Below are 17,228 nucleotides of genomic sequence, written 5' to 3' on the forward strand. Positions count from 1 at the left end.
AAAAAAACAAAAACTCCAGCGCCTACCTCTGAAAATGTGTCTTTCCACCAATGCATCAAAATCTTCTTCATAGCATGATAAATAAACCACTTCCAAATTCCAACAGTTTAAATGATGAAAAATAAACGCAATCCAGAAAAAACCAAAGGCACCGCTTCTTTTTCCCTCTACAAATATATATATATATTTTTTTATTTATTCATATTTGGGTTTTTTTTTTGTTTGTTTATTTATTTCCCTCTCCCGCTTAATCTTGTCTTTATTTGTGTCCACCTCGAAGACAAAGGTCTATTCATTCATATTTTAAAGTGCGTGTGATTTTAAGGTCGCAGCTTCTGGAACTTGTAGTGAATCCTTCTTGCGTTGGCTGTGCGCCCTGCGCCCATTGGCTGGGCTGGTGGGACGGGAGGTGGTAAGTGGCAAGATAAAAGGAGCAAATTTCTCCTGTACTGAATACACTCACTCACACACACACATACACATTAACACACTCCCCACGTGCCTGGCCGCGTCTGGCTCTCCTTGTGCAGGGCGAGAGAAGAACGAGGAGGAGGAAGATCTCTGTCCACCACCGCTGCAAGGAGCGCTCACCTGAAACTGTGAGTATCCACATGCACACACATCCATACAGCATGTCTAATCCTATTTGAGATGAGGATAAGGATAAGGACTCTTCTTCTTAACAAGGGAACGGGACCTGTACGATGAAACACTTGTTGATTACTGGTGTTGGTGCAGAGCAAGGGGCAATGTCCATGGACTGTCACTGTTATGAGCAAATAAAACTCTCTTCATCTGCTACTAATCATTTACGTTATATGGGGGATTATTATGTATGGATTATGGCTCAACAGAGTCAGTTCGTGCTGTGTGTCAATCAGATTTATTAAACTTCCACTGCCATAGCTTCAGACAATGTTTCTTCTCAGCAGTTCAAACATATGTATAAATTCTATCGCCTTTCATTTAGCCCTCAGCAAACCATTCACTGAAGGGCAAACTGAACCACTCAGTGGATTTAACTGCGTTTTTGACTGATCCAACATGATCCGTGCAGCGTCCTGAGGTCAGATGAGACTTCCCAACACATTTATGACATTGCATACAATAAAGATAGATATTGTATACAATAAACTGAAACGTTTATTAACTCATATTCTCGGACCTTTCCACCTTCAAACAAAAGAGCCTTTTACGTACTAAAAGATCAGATGCTGTTGGAAAACTGTTTGCTTCTTCATCAAACCTGCCGTACTCACCTGCTCTCCCCCATGTATGTATGTGTGGTATTCCTGTCAGGCCAGAGTGTACGCCTCTTATATACCATATTATTTCAGGTCATCTTAAATGAGCCAGGCTGTCTGGAAATGTGTTAGAATTATTTTAGTTTTATCTTAATGTTAGTGATCTTGTCAGTAGAACTGAACATTTTTCTGATAAATAAAATGCACTTTATGGCAGGGGTGTCCAATCCCTGCTCTGGAGGGCCACCATGCACCATCTTGCATGCTTTAGGTCCCAGTTGCTCCCAGTTGCAATACACCTGGTTGAATGCTCCTCGTTGAACTTCTTAAAAAAAAAAACTTGATGATTACTTAAACATTAGATTTCGGTGTGCTGAAGCACAGATATGTGTAAAACATTTCTATTCTTAATTAAATATTCTTACCATGAAACACATAAAAGTGACTAGTGAAGCTGCTTTCTTTTTTTAATGCACCAAAAATGTGCAATTCTTTTACAATTATATTCCCCGGTGAAGATCAATTGTCAGCTTTATTAAAAAAAAAAATGTTTAAGCCCTTTTCACGTACTTCATTGAACTTCATTACAAACATTCTGCAAACAACTGATTTGCAGATCTGTTTTTGTTTTTGTTCCCAAAGCCTTAAGCAAATCAAAACTTAGACATATCTTTAACAAAGATATCACTTTCTGTATATTTCGCCATCCTTTTCTCTCCCATTTACTTCTGAAGATAAAATATATATATTCATACTAATATACCATGCACACACCCATGCATACATGTCCAGACCCTCAAACGCTCCCCCACTCTCATGTACATATATGTACACACAGCCCATACATACCTGCACTTTTATATAACCATCCATTATCATGTATCTCGACATATGTCTATTTGTAAATGTGACTATGAATCAAACTGAAAAAAACATTATCTATACCTATACGTGTACAAAAATGAAAATATATCCAAGATTTTATGCCAAACTTTTGACCTAATAAACCAAATCGTGTTACCAGTGCTGCAAATAAAGTAAAATAAATCAAAACACTTGAACTTGTGTCACCATGAATTAGTTTTTTTTTTCAAGATATATACATCAAATAAAGTCTGATCTAGTTGGTTTAATGTACTAAATCCAGTTTTTCCCAATTTTTTAAAAATGTATTCTCCTTCAGTCTCACAGAACAAGTAAGCTTTTCCATCACATATATATCATGTATGACATCAACCCAGACTTCAACTTTAGGAACCTCCGTCTTCAGCCACTTCCTGGTAATCGCTTTTTTTGCTTGCAAATATCATATTTCTAAAAATGTATTTATCCCCAAATCCTATAAATGCCAAGATAAGGAACTGTTTGTTCTCCACTGTTATTAATCATTAATCATCATTAATCTCCTCAGTGTTTTAGTCAACTTGTAAAAGTTTATCCTGGTTTAATATTGCACTTATTAAATTAGTTTATACACTTTATCTCTTTTTTTTTTAAAGATGTGACATTATTGTGGTGTTATCAAGTTGTATTGATAACATCGACCCACAGGGGAAAAAAAGTAAAAAGTAACCTTGAACCCTGTGTTGTCTACTGTTTAGATTATGGATTGAGTTCATATTTAGACATTTGTCAAGATTGTCTCACTAAGTACAAGTACAAAGTGAATAAAAACATCCACGACTATTTCATGGGATCAGAGCGGAAGATTGGAGACTGTCTGCAGGGTGCCAGGGTACAGTGATAAGGTTAACTATGGAAAAGGTTTGATAAGGGCTGACCTTACTTTATTATTATTAATTTATTGTCAGTGACATTCTTTCACCCCAGGTTGAAAAGAAGCAGTCAGTAGCACTGTGCATCTGCTTGATTCATTACTTATTATATTTTGTTGCCTCCTTTCACGGTGGCATCTAAGGCTGCTTGACCATGCTCATTGTATTGTTTGTTTGTTTTTTTTTAATCTACCGTTTTAGTGAGTTTTTATCCAAGTCATTTAGCTTAATGTCCACCAAACCTTCTTTAAGGATGGAATGTGTCTGCTTTATTCCAGTCATATCATGGACGCTGAGGAATTTCGCCGCAGAGGAAAGGAGATGGTGGACTATACGGCCGACTACCTGGAAAAAATAGAAAAGAGACACGTCTACCCAGATGTGAATCCAGGGTATCTTCGTTCCCTGATTCCCTCCGAGGCGCCAGAGGAGCCAGAGAGTTATGAAGACGTCATGAAAGATGTGGAACGGGTCATAATGCCTGGGGTGAGCTGACATTTGATGTGTTGTTAATTACATTGTAGATGTATATAAACTCATTTTTTGTCAGATGTGAGAAGTTTTGAGAAAGAAAGTAGTTGGTTCAAAACATTAGCTAGAACCAGTTCCATGGTTGGGAGATTGAGGGAAGGCCTCAAGCCAGGTGTTTTTTTTTTTCTCCAGGTCACCCACTGGCATAGCCCAAACTTCTTCGCTTACTTCCCAACGGCTTCCTCTTATCCTGCCATGTTGGCCGACATGCTCTGTGGAGCTATTGGCTGCATTGGATTCTCCTGGGTAACAGACACTTTGCTCTGTCACTGCATCTTAAAACAATTTCTTTGGGACTGTCTTTGACTGGGACCTTTGTTGCAGTCTGCCAGTCCAGCCTGCACAGAGCTGGAGACAGTGATGTTGGACTGGCTGGGAAAGATGCTCCACCTGCCCGAGTGCTTTATAGCTGGGACGAGTGGCCAAGGAGGAGGCGTCATCCAGGTAAGAGCACAAACATGTCACACAGGTTCACTATTTCCTCTCGTGCAGGTTCCAGTTTACCTTTCACCTTGTCCATAAGCACAAACAGCTCCGATATTCAATAACCATATTTATCAGCAATTTGCGTGCTATCGATTTTGTTCTCCCACACTGGGTGAAAATTACCCAGGAAATTGCCTTTTAATATGTCATCCACAGGCGGGCAGAGGTGACAGTGATGGTGTTGGAATTGCTTTCGTGTGGAAAAGGGCTGAGCATTAGTTTAGCGATCCATTGACAGAAACGGAAACTGAAGCAGACGATACACTCACTGACGCGCGTGTGTGTGTGTGTGTGTGTGTGTGTGTGTATGCCCAGTGAAGCATGGGAGTGCACTCTGATGACAGCTCATTTCATGCCTCTTCTATTGTGACCACCTGAGTGTGTGTCTGCGCGTGTGTTCGTATGGCTCATCGTGCTTTTGTTTCTGCTTTGCCAATCTCCTTTTTTTAGTTCAGCTTACCAGTTCACTATGGCAACAAATGGGCTCTTGCACTGCAGCAGGGCTAATGAGTATAGTGACAGCAGATTGCCAGCCTATTATTATGAGCCTTGTTTCAACACAAAGAGGGAATGGGATGGCTCCAAAAACCCTTTAGTAAAATGAGCCATCCTTGGATAAAAAGCAAACTTAAAGGTAACTAAACAAACCACTTTAGTTGCGATTAAGATAAGCTTTATTTTCCATTGTATGAATGTAATGAATGTGCAACATTAAGAAAGTGTTGAAAAGTAGACATAACTAAATAAATAAATAACACTCGTAATATAAAAGTGCAATTAAGGTAAATTTATAAGTAGAACATTTAAAAGTGTAAAAAGATAAATGACTGAGCATGCAGAGACTTTATAATGGCATAATGAGGAGTGACATTAAAAGCACTAAGAATATGGATCCAACAACAATAGAAATTGTTTAAAAGTTTGGATGTGTGCTCCTTCATTGGCCACATTCATACAGGTGATGAGCTGGGTGGGAGGGTTTCTTTGAGGATGGCAGCGGTCCTTCTCAAGCATCTCCAGCTGGCAATCTCCTCGCAGAGAGGGTAGAGGGCAGCCGATGATTTTCTGGGCTGCCTCACGAGCCTCTGCAGGGCTTTCCTGTGTGCAGCCGAGAGCAGTACATGAGTATTCTTCCAATGGTGGATCAGTAGAAGGTCACCAGCCACCCGTTGTGGTTCACTCTGCATATAAATTCAAATACACTAAAGACTTCAAGGAAAACGCAGTATGTGTGGTAACGTTACGTTATAATTCGGTTAAACTTTATTTGAAGTATACCAGGCTATTTGCCACCATCACTGATGGTCTCAGTATATTTTCTGTTATCTAATGTGCTATTGTAAGCAGGTAAAAGACCAAGAAGTACAGTTTGAGTTTGAAAGCTTTGTGGTTTTCATCTGAACTTGCACTGTAAATCTAGAAAATAAATGAAGTTCCTGTGCATTAGAACTGTGTCTCAATCTTCATAAAATGCGTATTGGACTGTAACCCACATTTATGCGGGATGAATAAATAACCACAGGTAAATTAAATGGAATCATCTTTTGCTACAAGAAAATGGATCACTGCTCACTTGTTATTGCTGATTTCAAAAGCAGCATCTGGCTGCTTCACATGTTCTTCTAATATTACTGTTGGTTAAAGTAAAGTCAGCTGAGTACTGATAAAGGCGTTACTGCAGGATGATCCTTGCACTGTTATATGCATTTGCCCATTTTTATTCAGTATTTTGCTGGTATCAACACATTGACATTCTTTGGCCTTAATATTGGTCTGGTGATTTATGCTCTATCGATTGTTCTATTTGGACAGTTTTATTGACTGTCCTGTAATATTGTCTTCAGACATCTCGGAAACCACACTTCATTACAAAGCCTCAAACAATCTTCATTGTGTCAGACAGGCTGATAGCTTCTCACACTCCCCACAGTTTTTCTATTGTGGCATTACTTCAGTGGATATCCAACTTTTCATTTCTTTCAGTACTATTCCTACAAAAAACAACGGGCACTTCAGCTCGTAATCCAACTCATTACTGACAACAGTAACAGGAACATCATTTGAATTTAAGTCTGCTTTTATTTGTAACATGGTTTCTTTGATTGATGCAGTCATGTTTGACCTTTGTTTTCCCTTTGCTGATATGTACATATAAATTACACTCCCAAGTATGAAAGTTGAGAAATCCTACAATAATCTAAAAATATTCTATATCAGGAAAGGTTATACAGCTGTTAAGCTTCATAACCTTTACCAGCCAAGTGACCAATATAGTTTGTAATAAAGTTGTTGCTCATCAGGGTTGTCGTGTTGACTGGCTCCTCACAACCAGTGCAGATTTCATGTCTTCAACTCTTCCTCCCGCCAACAGGGCACAGCCAGTGAGGCGACGCTGATGGCTCTGCTTGCTGCTCGCTGTAAGGTGGTCCGACGGCTCCAAGCGATGCAGCCAGAAAAATCAGAGTGTGACATACTCTCCAAACTGGTGGCCTATACGTCTGAGCAAGTAAGAGCAAGAGCTACTTGCCCTTTGCTTTTTGATATTGTATTGTCTGTCAGTTTCTTTTTCAAATATTATTACTATCTAGACAGGTCACCTGTGAGCTTTCACCTGCACTAAACAGAGCGTTTAAGATGACCCCACTTATATGAAATACCCCCTAACACTGGCCACTTGTGAGGGCCATATTGGTTACCATAGTAACCGCAGCATGGGGTTTTAGCCCCTGAAGAAGACAGAGGTCCGGTCAGGCAACAACAAGGTCTGATCAGGTTTAATACAAGGCTGGCACTGTGATTGGGTTAGGGAGCAGCCTCAGGGCCACACAGACCTTTTCAGGGGAACCACTTTTTATTCACCAGCTGCTCAAAAGCAGTCTTAAGTTATTCTGACAATACATTCTTTAGATGATCAAATTTAGATAAACGCTTTCAAATAATGTGGAGGATTATGTGTGCGTGTTGGGCCTTTAAATTAATTTTGTCCATGACTTTAAAAGAACTGATTTTTGCTTTAAAATCTTAGCATTAACTCTCAAAGTGAAGATTGATCATACTCTGCAGCATTGATTGTACACACCTATGACTTCACAAAGCGGATCAAACCCTTTGTGTCTTGCAGGTTGTTTACCTTGTTGAAGTTGCTTCTTTTTTTCTTGTCAGGCTCATTCCTCCGTCGAGCGTGCTGCTCTGATCGGAGGCGTGATGATGAAGAAAGTCCCCACCGACAACAGCTACTCTGTCAGAGAGGACGTACTCAAACAGATGCTAGAGGAGGACAAGGCGAAAGGACTCATCCCTTTCTTTGTAAGAAATGAACGATATCCATTGGTTTTCCCGAACAGATCTGCTTGTTCACCCATCGTTAAACTGACAGCGGCATTGAGACACGTAGCTGTGCACACCCCGAGGCTTCTGCAGAAGGATAATGTTATTTCTGTTGAATATAATGTATGTGTATCGAGTTAGGGATGACAATCCGTGTCTCATCTGGGCCTACAGATCTCTATCGGATGAATTAGAGGTGCATCCTTAGTGCTGTGCATGGTGTTCTTTCCTCGTCCACATCTAAGAAACCTGTTAATGTAGCTACAAAGATTGTATCGGCTTGTGTTTGGTTATCTTGTTTAAATTATAGAGCAAAGCACAAATAATGCAAATAATTTTGTTGCATGCTTATTTCAGTTATGTGCAACTCTTGGCACCACACCATCCTGCGCGTTTGATCATCTCACAGACCTGGGACCACTGTGTGAGTTAAAAAAAAAAAAAAAAATGTATGTTAAGGATGAATTGATGTAAAATAGAGACCAATTGCAAGAGATTAAAAAAAAAAAAAAATCTTACCATTTGTAACCATTAACAATAACTTGCCATAAATGTAAGGAGATATTTGCTCCATTTTAATGACATTTTGCCAATATATTTGATTAAATGTATGCATATAAGCATCCATTAAAAGATCGATTTGAAAATGTCATAACCGCAGCCAATAATGTACTAATATAGAGATGCATAAACAGATATAGTTGCTGCTACAGAAATTTTTTTAAATGTATGCCTTTTTTAGAGGTTTTTGTGCAATTTATTTATGAAAAATGATTATGGTAGCTGGCATAGACGAAATATTAATCCTTTGAGGGTAAAGATGCTATGTCACCCAATCATGGTAATAAAAAATAATTTTATTATTTTATTACATTGCAGGCATTTTTATTAATTGTCAGTACTGTGCTAGTACTGTGTCAGTACTGTGCTATTGGTTGTTGAAACGTGTTTGTAGTACTTTATATCCATGGAAACTACTTTGACTTTTTTCTTTTTGAATCTGTTGCAGGTAATTCAGAGAATATGTGGTTGCATGTTGATGCTGCTTACGCTGGGAGTGCATTTATCTGTCCTGAATTCAGACCTTTGTTGAATGGCATCGAGGTGCGTAAACAAATGAATTTACACAGATTGAAATCACTGTGGTATTTGACGCTGAACAAATGAAAATGGAATTGAAATGAAGGCTTACATGCTCATATGGTGCATTATCATGCATATAATGCATATTATTGAACATAGAAAACATATTCCATGTTCAGGTTAAGCTGAGAATCCCTATTATAAAACTGACAATGATTTTAACTTTGATCATATCAATATGTCTAAAAAGATTAATGTGCAAGACTTAAGTGGGCAGACGATGGTGCTGAATATCAAGTGAACCTATTTCTGTTCAATTGCATGTGAAATATCACACATCTATGGATGGAAATAAAAAGTGTGTAGTGTTTGAAAAGGGCACGGCGTTAATGTCGAGGAGGAAGCATGCAAGACTGAGTAATGGGCCAAACAATCGGCGTAAGATGCGGGAGCATCAATCCGCCTTTTGAGGCTGCCGAGGCAGCTGCTGCTCCCCAAGCTGTGCAGAGACGCAGAGATAAGGACAGCGTAATTTCCTGAGGCAGTGTTAGACCTTTATATATCACTGTTTATTAGACACACCAGTTCAAACAATGTCGGTGGGGAGATGGAGAAAGCCGTTTTGACAGCGAAATGACCAACTGTTGTTTAATCTTTCATCCCAAGTCTTAGATTTAACAATTACAATTTACAGTTTGTATTTGCTTGCTTTTAAAAGTACAATTGGATTTGGAAACCTACTTTAATGGCACAGGTGAATTGTGCTCCAGTACTGATTTATATATTAGTTATATTGAATGAATTTGCATGCAGTTTTAGGACGTAACTCTAGAAAGGTCAGTAAAAATGTTTGGACGAGAACACGTAGAGGAAAGCTAGTCCTTTTTGGATGAGACTGCCGCCCTGCTCGAGGGTCAGTTGCTAGGATATGAATGATGGGCAAGCAGGCAACCAGCCCCCCCTTTGAATCAGTCAGCATGGCAACTGTCAGCCAGGAGTCTGTCTCGCATTGTTTCTCGACTGCCTTATTGCATTTGTGGAGATAGAGGAAAGGATATTATAAAAGATAGGAAACAAAAAGATGGAGGCAGATTGTAAACAGTTTGTCTCTTCTTGAATAAACCCGTCTTGAAATGGTTATTTTTCAGAGAGTGCTACAAGCTGTTGGCTGGATGGACGGTCCTCTTTTGCATTTCAAATAAATGGTGGCTGCTTGTGACGTGGCTCTCTCTGTGGCAGTGATAATGAGCAAAGGGATAATATGCTGAGTGCTGTATGAATGATACAAATCATACGTTTGGGCACATTGCAATCAAACACACAGACGACCATTGACAACAATTGATAATGTATTGTATTTTTAAATTTTTTTTGCTGTTTATTGTGGCTTTATCACTATTTTTTTTCTGTAAAGTTTGCAGACTCGTTCAACTTCAACCCACACAAATGGCTCCTGATCAACTTTGACTGTTCTACAATGTGGTAAGCTCACCACTACACTCACAACAACAAACAAACAAACAAAAACCACATCATTGCTTCTCTTGTCTTCTTATATTCATGCACTAATCTCTGGTGGTTACTCGTCATTACAATAATTATACAGTTTTCACATTTGTATTTCAAACAGTTTTTTTTATGTATTAACAAACAGCTTTACAATTTTAGCATCTGGTCCTATTCCTGTCTTATTATTTATAGTTTAACTCAACGGTGACTGATTGTCCCGTAAAATAACAATGAATGCTGATATCTGTCAGCACCTCAATCATCTGTGCAGTGAATATAAGAGTGTGTCTTCCCTTCCACCTGTCCCGTCTGTCAGCAATAGCAAAACAAGACATAAGCTGCACAAAGAGGAAACCCATTTAATCCCCAATGTGTGGTAAAGAAAAGACCTTCCTTACAACTTTTTCCATGAGGCTCGGTTGACTCCCTGAAGCTTGCTGTGGATGTGTGGGTGTTTAACAGAGTCACCACCTTGACTTGTTGATATAATTTATAACACGTTATCCCTTGGCTTCATAATGCAGTTTTATTTTCAGGTGTTGACTTTTTTTTAACATCCAGTAGGTTAAAACAAAAACCTGTCGCTTGTTTGGAAAAAAATTTCTGTACCTGCGATATACTGGGATTATAGTTTATCTTTTCCCAGGAAATAAAGCTTATTTATCCATCCACCCATCCACCCACACTCCAAAACACACAGAAATCTCCATGAGGGGGACATTTGTCTGAAATGTCTGAAACCATTTTAAAAGCCATCAATATGTTTTGCCAACTTATATGCCAATAATCAAAACACACATACACAGATCCAGAAACTTTGCCATTTAATTAGTATTATCAGCATCTCTGAAGGACATGATAGAAATGTATTTAAATTAATTTCAGTTTGAATCACCTGGTAGTACCAGACCCTTTCAAATCATTTTTCCGACTCTGTAATATCAATTAATACTAAAGGTGTCTGTGAAACTGTTAATAGAAGACCACTATAATATTTCATGAACCTACAATTTTCCAATGGTTAATAGCATGATATTAAGTGACAGAGTTGCTACTTGTGAAAATGTCAACAGGGTGAAGAACAGAATAGACATGATTGGAGCTTTTAAGATGGAGCCACTCTATCTAAAGCACGAAAACCAGGAGTCGGGTGAGTTGTTTTCAATAAAATCTGCCAGATCAGCGATCACAGGTTCAATCAGAATGTGAAAGAACTATTTTACCAGGTATAATTTTTGCTATTCAGAGTCACATTCAGACACCTGTATTTATACCACAAGGGGCAATTCATTTGTAGTTCCCAATTGTACATTTGCATGCATGCTTTGGTCATCGCTCAATCGGTCTGTCGGGAGTCAGCAAGAGACATAGGGAAACGTCAGAACATAAGAAATCAATAAAACCAGGAAGAGAAGCATTTAACAAGACATCGCAACACAAGACAGTGAAACAGTAAAAACAGTAGTAAAAGCCAATAAATAAGACAAGTGTAATATCATTAAGATATTTATGGTAATTGATTGAGGATTACAAAGTCTAAAGATGTCAAACAACAAAAATGCTAACAAAAACAGCCCAGAGATATAAATCTGAATCTGCGTGAATACACCGTCACTGTGCTGGTGAACATTGCCTGAAGCTGCAGATGGGCTCAGATTTGCACTGTAATTTGCTTGACAGATAAAGCAGGCAGAGAGAAAGCCAGAGTGCCACCTCCCACCAAACACGGACACCTTACAAAAGCCCTCGCTCATACAATCTGGACTCTTCAATCTAATTAGTAGTTATTAGCACAAGCCAACACGAGCCTCCATTCTGTAAAGATGAGCTACCTGTAGCCGGCGTGGGCTGACGATGCCATGATTACTGAGCGACACCTGGACAATGAAAGAGAAGTCCAGGATAACAACAAGAAACTGAACCTTTTTAGAGGAGATTCATTTTGAGAGCCAATGTTTTTGTACTCAGAAAAGGCTCTGTATGTTAAAGTATAATAACGTATTAAATGATATAAAGGAACACAGACTTTGTCTTAAGGTACAACATAATAAAAACAGACAATACTGGATTTTAATCGATTACACTGTTTTATTTATCTAACAGGTCTGGTCACAGATTACAGGGTAGGTTTTTATTACTATTTAAGTTCATTATAACATCAGCGTTGATACTGCAGCATTAATAGCTCTCCTGTTCTTGTCCTCTTCCACCTTAAAGCACTGGCAGATTCCTCTCGGAAGAAGGTTTCGCTCGTTGAAGATGTGGTTTGTCTTTCGGATGTACGGAGTCAGTGGCTTGCAAGCTTATATTCGCAAGGTGGGTGTCCAAATTATTGATCTACGTCACTCAGGCTCATCAAGTCCTGATTATCTGTTCATGGTGAAAATATAGGCATTCAACAGGTGAAGACATTCCTGTGTGAAATAGTCAAAATCAGATGATAAATGAATTTACATTAAGTATCTGTGTTATTAACAGTGTTTTATGTAATTGTATTTACCTACATTACTAAAAAAAAAAAGTATTATGTGACAGTAGCAGCATCCTGGGTTTACTTTTCTCTATTTTTGTCTTTTCTTTTTCCATCTTCTGACCGAAACAACACTTCTGATAGTTGCTTATGCCTCTGTGCTAAATGTCATTGCTTCCCTCCCTCCCTCCCACACCTCACCCTCCTAATCCTCCTTACTGCTAAAATCTCTTTATTGTCCTCTCTCCTAGACTCTCTCCATCAGCTCACTCCATCCACATAAGTTTGACCCATATCTTCCTTTAAAGAGGCACTTTGTATATTTTCTTCCACCCATGCATGCAGGACCCATGCTTTTATCTTTGCCTATCTTACTTCCTCCTCATCTTCATCTCCCAGTCTCCAGAGTGCTCTGTCAATCAAATGAGCCTGTTTTGTGTTTACTCTGTTTTAAATTAAATGGCAGAGAGCATCCTCTGGATAGAACCCATAATGCACCATTCTAAGGTTCCATTAGTTTTCTATATTAGAGTAGTTGAGCTGCATCATTGGTGCCTGGGAATCTATTACTGACCAAAACATGTAATGTAAATTCAATTTTTTATTCCCTAATGCAAGTGTTAGTTGCTGTGTTTGACCCACAACATTTGTAAAATATAGTACTTCAAGGGTATATATTGTAGTAACCAAGTTTCTCTTTCACTGAAAATGCATCGAGCCACATCCAATGCCCTGTTAGTTGAATGCTTTGTTGACTACACATCATAAATAAATAAAATAAAAATAAATGCATAGCTGCCAACTTTGCCAGTGGAGTAAGTTACCAAACATATCCGAAGATTAAAGCAAAGGGGGGGGGACAAACAAGGAGAACAAAAAATGTGTTCAAACGTCTTAATTATCAGAATGGAAACATGTAATTATGATCAACTCTCCACTGGAAATAAAAATAAGGTTATGCTAAACCAGATGTTGGTGATTTAGGGCCAGTCTTGGGCTGCATTGGAGAGGAACTTAGAACAACTATAAAAAGATGCAGCAAAGGTTATCCAGAATATTGTGATTATGCGCACTGAAATTTAGTAGACGACACATATCTCAGTGACCTTTAGTGAAATGACTACACTGATTTATCACATGGCACTGGATCAAACAAAGTGAAGTAAGAGGTTTGCTATGAGCAGAATTCGATAAAGGTTATTGCATGGTTATTGAAAACAGAACTTGGTGATTTGGAGCTACTCATAATGGAATTAATATCAAATGGGGGACTTATATTGGTATATCAGAGGTGTTTATTGTGGATTATAGAAATAAAATCAAGTGGTTAGACTCTTACACAGTACAATTGACTTGTTTTGGGTTTTTTTTTTTTAATAAGGAACTCCAGTCGTGGATGGTTTTAAGCACACTTATCCAACACTGCCATCTAGTGAAAATCGTGCAAAAATGTCTGGAGTACAGTAAACATGGCTCGCTTCACTCAAAGTTAATGTGTAATATTAGATTCGATAGTATAACAAGCAACCTTTAAAAATAGCCTGAATGTACAACATGTAAGTAAACCCATGAGAAAGGCACATTTAATTATTTAGCAGCATTCAGACACAAGACAATTCAGTGCATAACAAAGAAAAATGCATAAAAAGAGAGATGATTAACAAAGCAATAAAAAGGTGAATAAAGTAAAAGCTTTATTCAGATAAAGGCAATAAGTCTATTTATTGGAAAGCCCATGCAAATGTTTTAAGACCTGATTTAAAAGAGTGTCAACAGTCTTCAGTTGTTCAGGAAGTTTGTTTCACAGGTGAGGAGCGTACAAACTAAAACCTGCTTCCTTGTTTCTTCTGATTCTGGGAACACTTAGTAAACGTCTTCGTTACTTCATAAATGTGAGGACTGGAGGGCTGTGGATGTTTCTTATTCTACAAGTAAATCTTAGATGTATTTGGGCCCAAGAGAATTCAAAACTGTATAGCCCAGAAGTAAGATTTTAAAGTCAATTGTTTGACTGACAGGAAGCCAGTGCAGAGAATTAAGCTCAGGTGTGATGAGCTCCAGCCTCTTTTTGTTATTTGTTATTTTATCAACACTGTATGGATTCATCACACCACAATTGTGCTGTGGTTATTCCTGTCAACAGCTTTGAATCTGCTGGCCTTCTTATGTACAGTTTGCATGTCTTCCCTGTGCATGTAAGGACTTTCTTTTTTTCTCTCATAATCCAAATATATGCGTCGTGACTTCAAGTTAGATGTACACCAATCTTCCACAGAGAATCTACACACTTATTTGATAAAGATCTTTTTGCTTCAAAAACGACCGTGATCTCATAAGGCATGGACTTCAATTTTCCAAAATGTTGGCAACAAGTGTTTTGGGCCTGTTAAATTTCAAACTGTGGCATTCATGGGATCATGTACATCATGAGCCTTAACTACCCCTAAACTCTGCCACTGCTTTTAATTCCTTGTGCCACTTGTGCATTTCCATTCTGACCAGTGCAGAATGAAAATGCTCCACAAAAGCTGCAATTATGGAGATTTAAGCTTTAAAAATAGGCAGGCTGAGCAGTTCAGTGTAATATTACACAATCAGGGTATTTCTCCTCAACTGTCAGTGATCAAAATGTTGTAGTGGACTGCTGTTGGGGTGATGTGATGACAGTGTGGATGAAGTGTGTATGAAGGATGAATTTACAAATGGGTGTGTTCATTTTACAGCACGTGGCCTTGGCGAAAGAATTTGAAAGTCTGGTGCGAGCAGACAAGAGATTTGAGATCTGTGCTGAAGTTGTCATGGGACTCGTCTGCTTCAGGCTCAAGGTAAGTTCACGTTCAATTCTTCACAATAAAACAAAACAAAATAAATGTATTATTGTGAATCTTTCTCTTCTATAACATCTCTGGGGGGTCTTATTTGTAGATATTGTGACATCTGTAAATTAACATCTATCTCCAAGCCACTGTCTATTTTCCCAAAGCACAATTTTAAAGGAGGTAAATGAAACGTACAAGCTTAAACATTTACACGATCGAAATAAATCCTTCAGTTAAAACTTGTAGTAAAGATCTTTTTTTTGTAAACATTTTTTTTTTTTTTTTTTACAAAATCCTGGACTATAGTACACAAAATAGATAGTATTTTGTGGTTTGAAGAGGTTACTTAAAGGCAACCCCCCCCCCCCCCCCCCAAAACACTGAATATCAAGTTAATCAAGTTTTGAGGTGACAAAAAAGTCATCATCATTAATATATACACTAGTAATTTGTATTAGTTTTATTCATTAAGTGCAATTTTTAGCAAGATATAATTTGTGATTTGTTCTACTACTTGAAATCCATTTTTAATGGTTTTCAGAAATAATTTCACCTGCATTATGGGTGATGAGTAGACAAACTTCAGGCAAAATCAGGCAGTTGTGAAAATAAACCCTTTGCGTCTCCTTGCCGCTCCTTTCAGGGAACCAATGAGTTGAACCAGGCCTTACTGAAAAAAATCACGAAGAGCAGGGAGATCCACCTGGTGCCTTGCCAGCTCTCAGAGCGCTTTGTCCTGCGTTTCGCAATCTGTGCACGCGCTACTGAGTCGCATCACATCCATCAGGCCTGGCGGCACATAACGCAGCTTACCTTCGAGCTCCTGCAGGAGCCCGGCCATTGACCAAAAATTCAGGATGGAGTCGTCCACTTTGTCCCAATGGTGGACTACCATTGGATGGTATCAAACATTGCTTTTTATGTTGCAAATATACAATGTCTTTAAGGGAATTGAGATACCAAAAAAAGCCAAATAAATAAACAAGCTTGAGATGGTTCAGTTGTGTGTATGTTTTGGTAAATGATAATATATCCAATGTAGTGAAGTTTCAGAAAATAATTCAAAGTAATTGTATGGAAACAAAAAGCTTTAAAAGTTCCAGCATCACATTATATATCTGCAACTTCTGCTGATAGTCATATTGTCTTCATCATATTGCACTGCTCGTCTATTCAGTTTGTGTCCTGGGTGGCAATTTTAATGTTGAATGGGCTCAAAGTTTGGTGCAAAAACCGTGATTTTGTTTGTTTTACAATTAATGTATCGCCCTTATGTGACTATATTTTGGACTCTGTGTGATTCCACTTTATAGAAATTACATAGGTGGTCTGACTGGCATTGATCTGACGCTTGAATATACATTCAAATGTAATAGTTTCTTTAAAAAATAAATCAATCAAGGATTATTCACACTGGGCTCCCATCATGTCCCTAATTGTAAGCCAGTGGATTTGAAGTATAAAATGCTGAATTTATGTCTAATGGCTGTTGTTATACATGTTGTGATTATGGCACACTATCCTGGTGAAGAGGGTTCTGCAGTCACTGATCCAGGCTTGGTTGTGGGTTGCTTGCGATAAAAGATTTATCTCAATAAAGACTGTTGGATTCAACAATGTGTGCTTGACTGTCATTAAAGGAGTAATAAAAAGCCAGGCTGATGTCGTGCTGCTGTCCTTCAGCTGAGGTGTACTCAGTTAAAGATGATAAGACACATGCACATGTACATGCCGCAACATGCTGTGTTAATAGGCCTTCTGAGCATTATAATCCCAGAGGACAAAGGCCGACATTCTATAAATAAAGACTCTAATTCCACGCCCCTGCACATTACTGGCCTTAAATCAAACCTGCTCGGTAGGCAGGTTTGGGCCTCTGAATAGTTGTAGATGAGCAGAGGCAATATTAAGTCATCATGTTTCATTGTGGGAGAGCTGGTTAATGACAAAGATAAGGTAAAATGGCCCATTTGTGCTGACTAAA

The 17,228-nt window shown here is 38.5% G+C and overlaps 1 protein-coding gene across 1 annotated transcript; it reads left to right on the forward strand.

Annotated features, from left to right (window-relative positions):
- Window positions 1–3,304: 3,304 nt before the first annotated feature.
- Window positions 3,305–16,088, forward strand: ddc (dopa decarboxylase; the record flags this gene model as incomplete). Its single annotated transcript, XM_080500363.1, has 13 exons — window positions 3,305–3,505; window positions 3,683–3,796; window positions 3,875–3,994; window positions 6,408–6,542; window positions 7,199–7,342; window positions 7,721–7,787; window positions 8,373–8,467; window positions 9,861–9,928; window positions 11,029–11,105; window positions 12,059–12,078; window positions 12,173–12,271; window positions 15,149–15,250; window positions 15,888–16,088. The coding sequence occupies 13 exons, from the start codon at window positions 3,305–3,307 to the stop codon at window positions 16,086–16,088; spliced, it is 1,443 nt and encodes a 480-aa protein (XP_080356489.1).
- Window positions 16,089–17,228: the final 1,140 nt, after the last annotated feature.

Source organism: Blennius ocellaris (genome assembly GCF_963422515.1).
Source record: "Blennius ocellaris genome assembly, chromosome: 8".
NCBI classification, from domain to species: Eukaryota; Metazoa; Chordata; class Actinopteri; order Blenniiformes; family Blenniidae; genus Blennius; species Blennius ocellaris.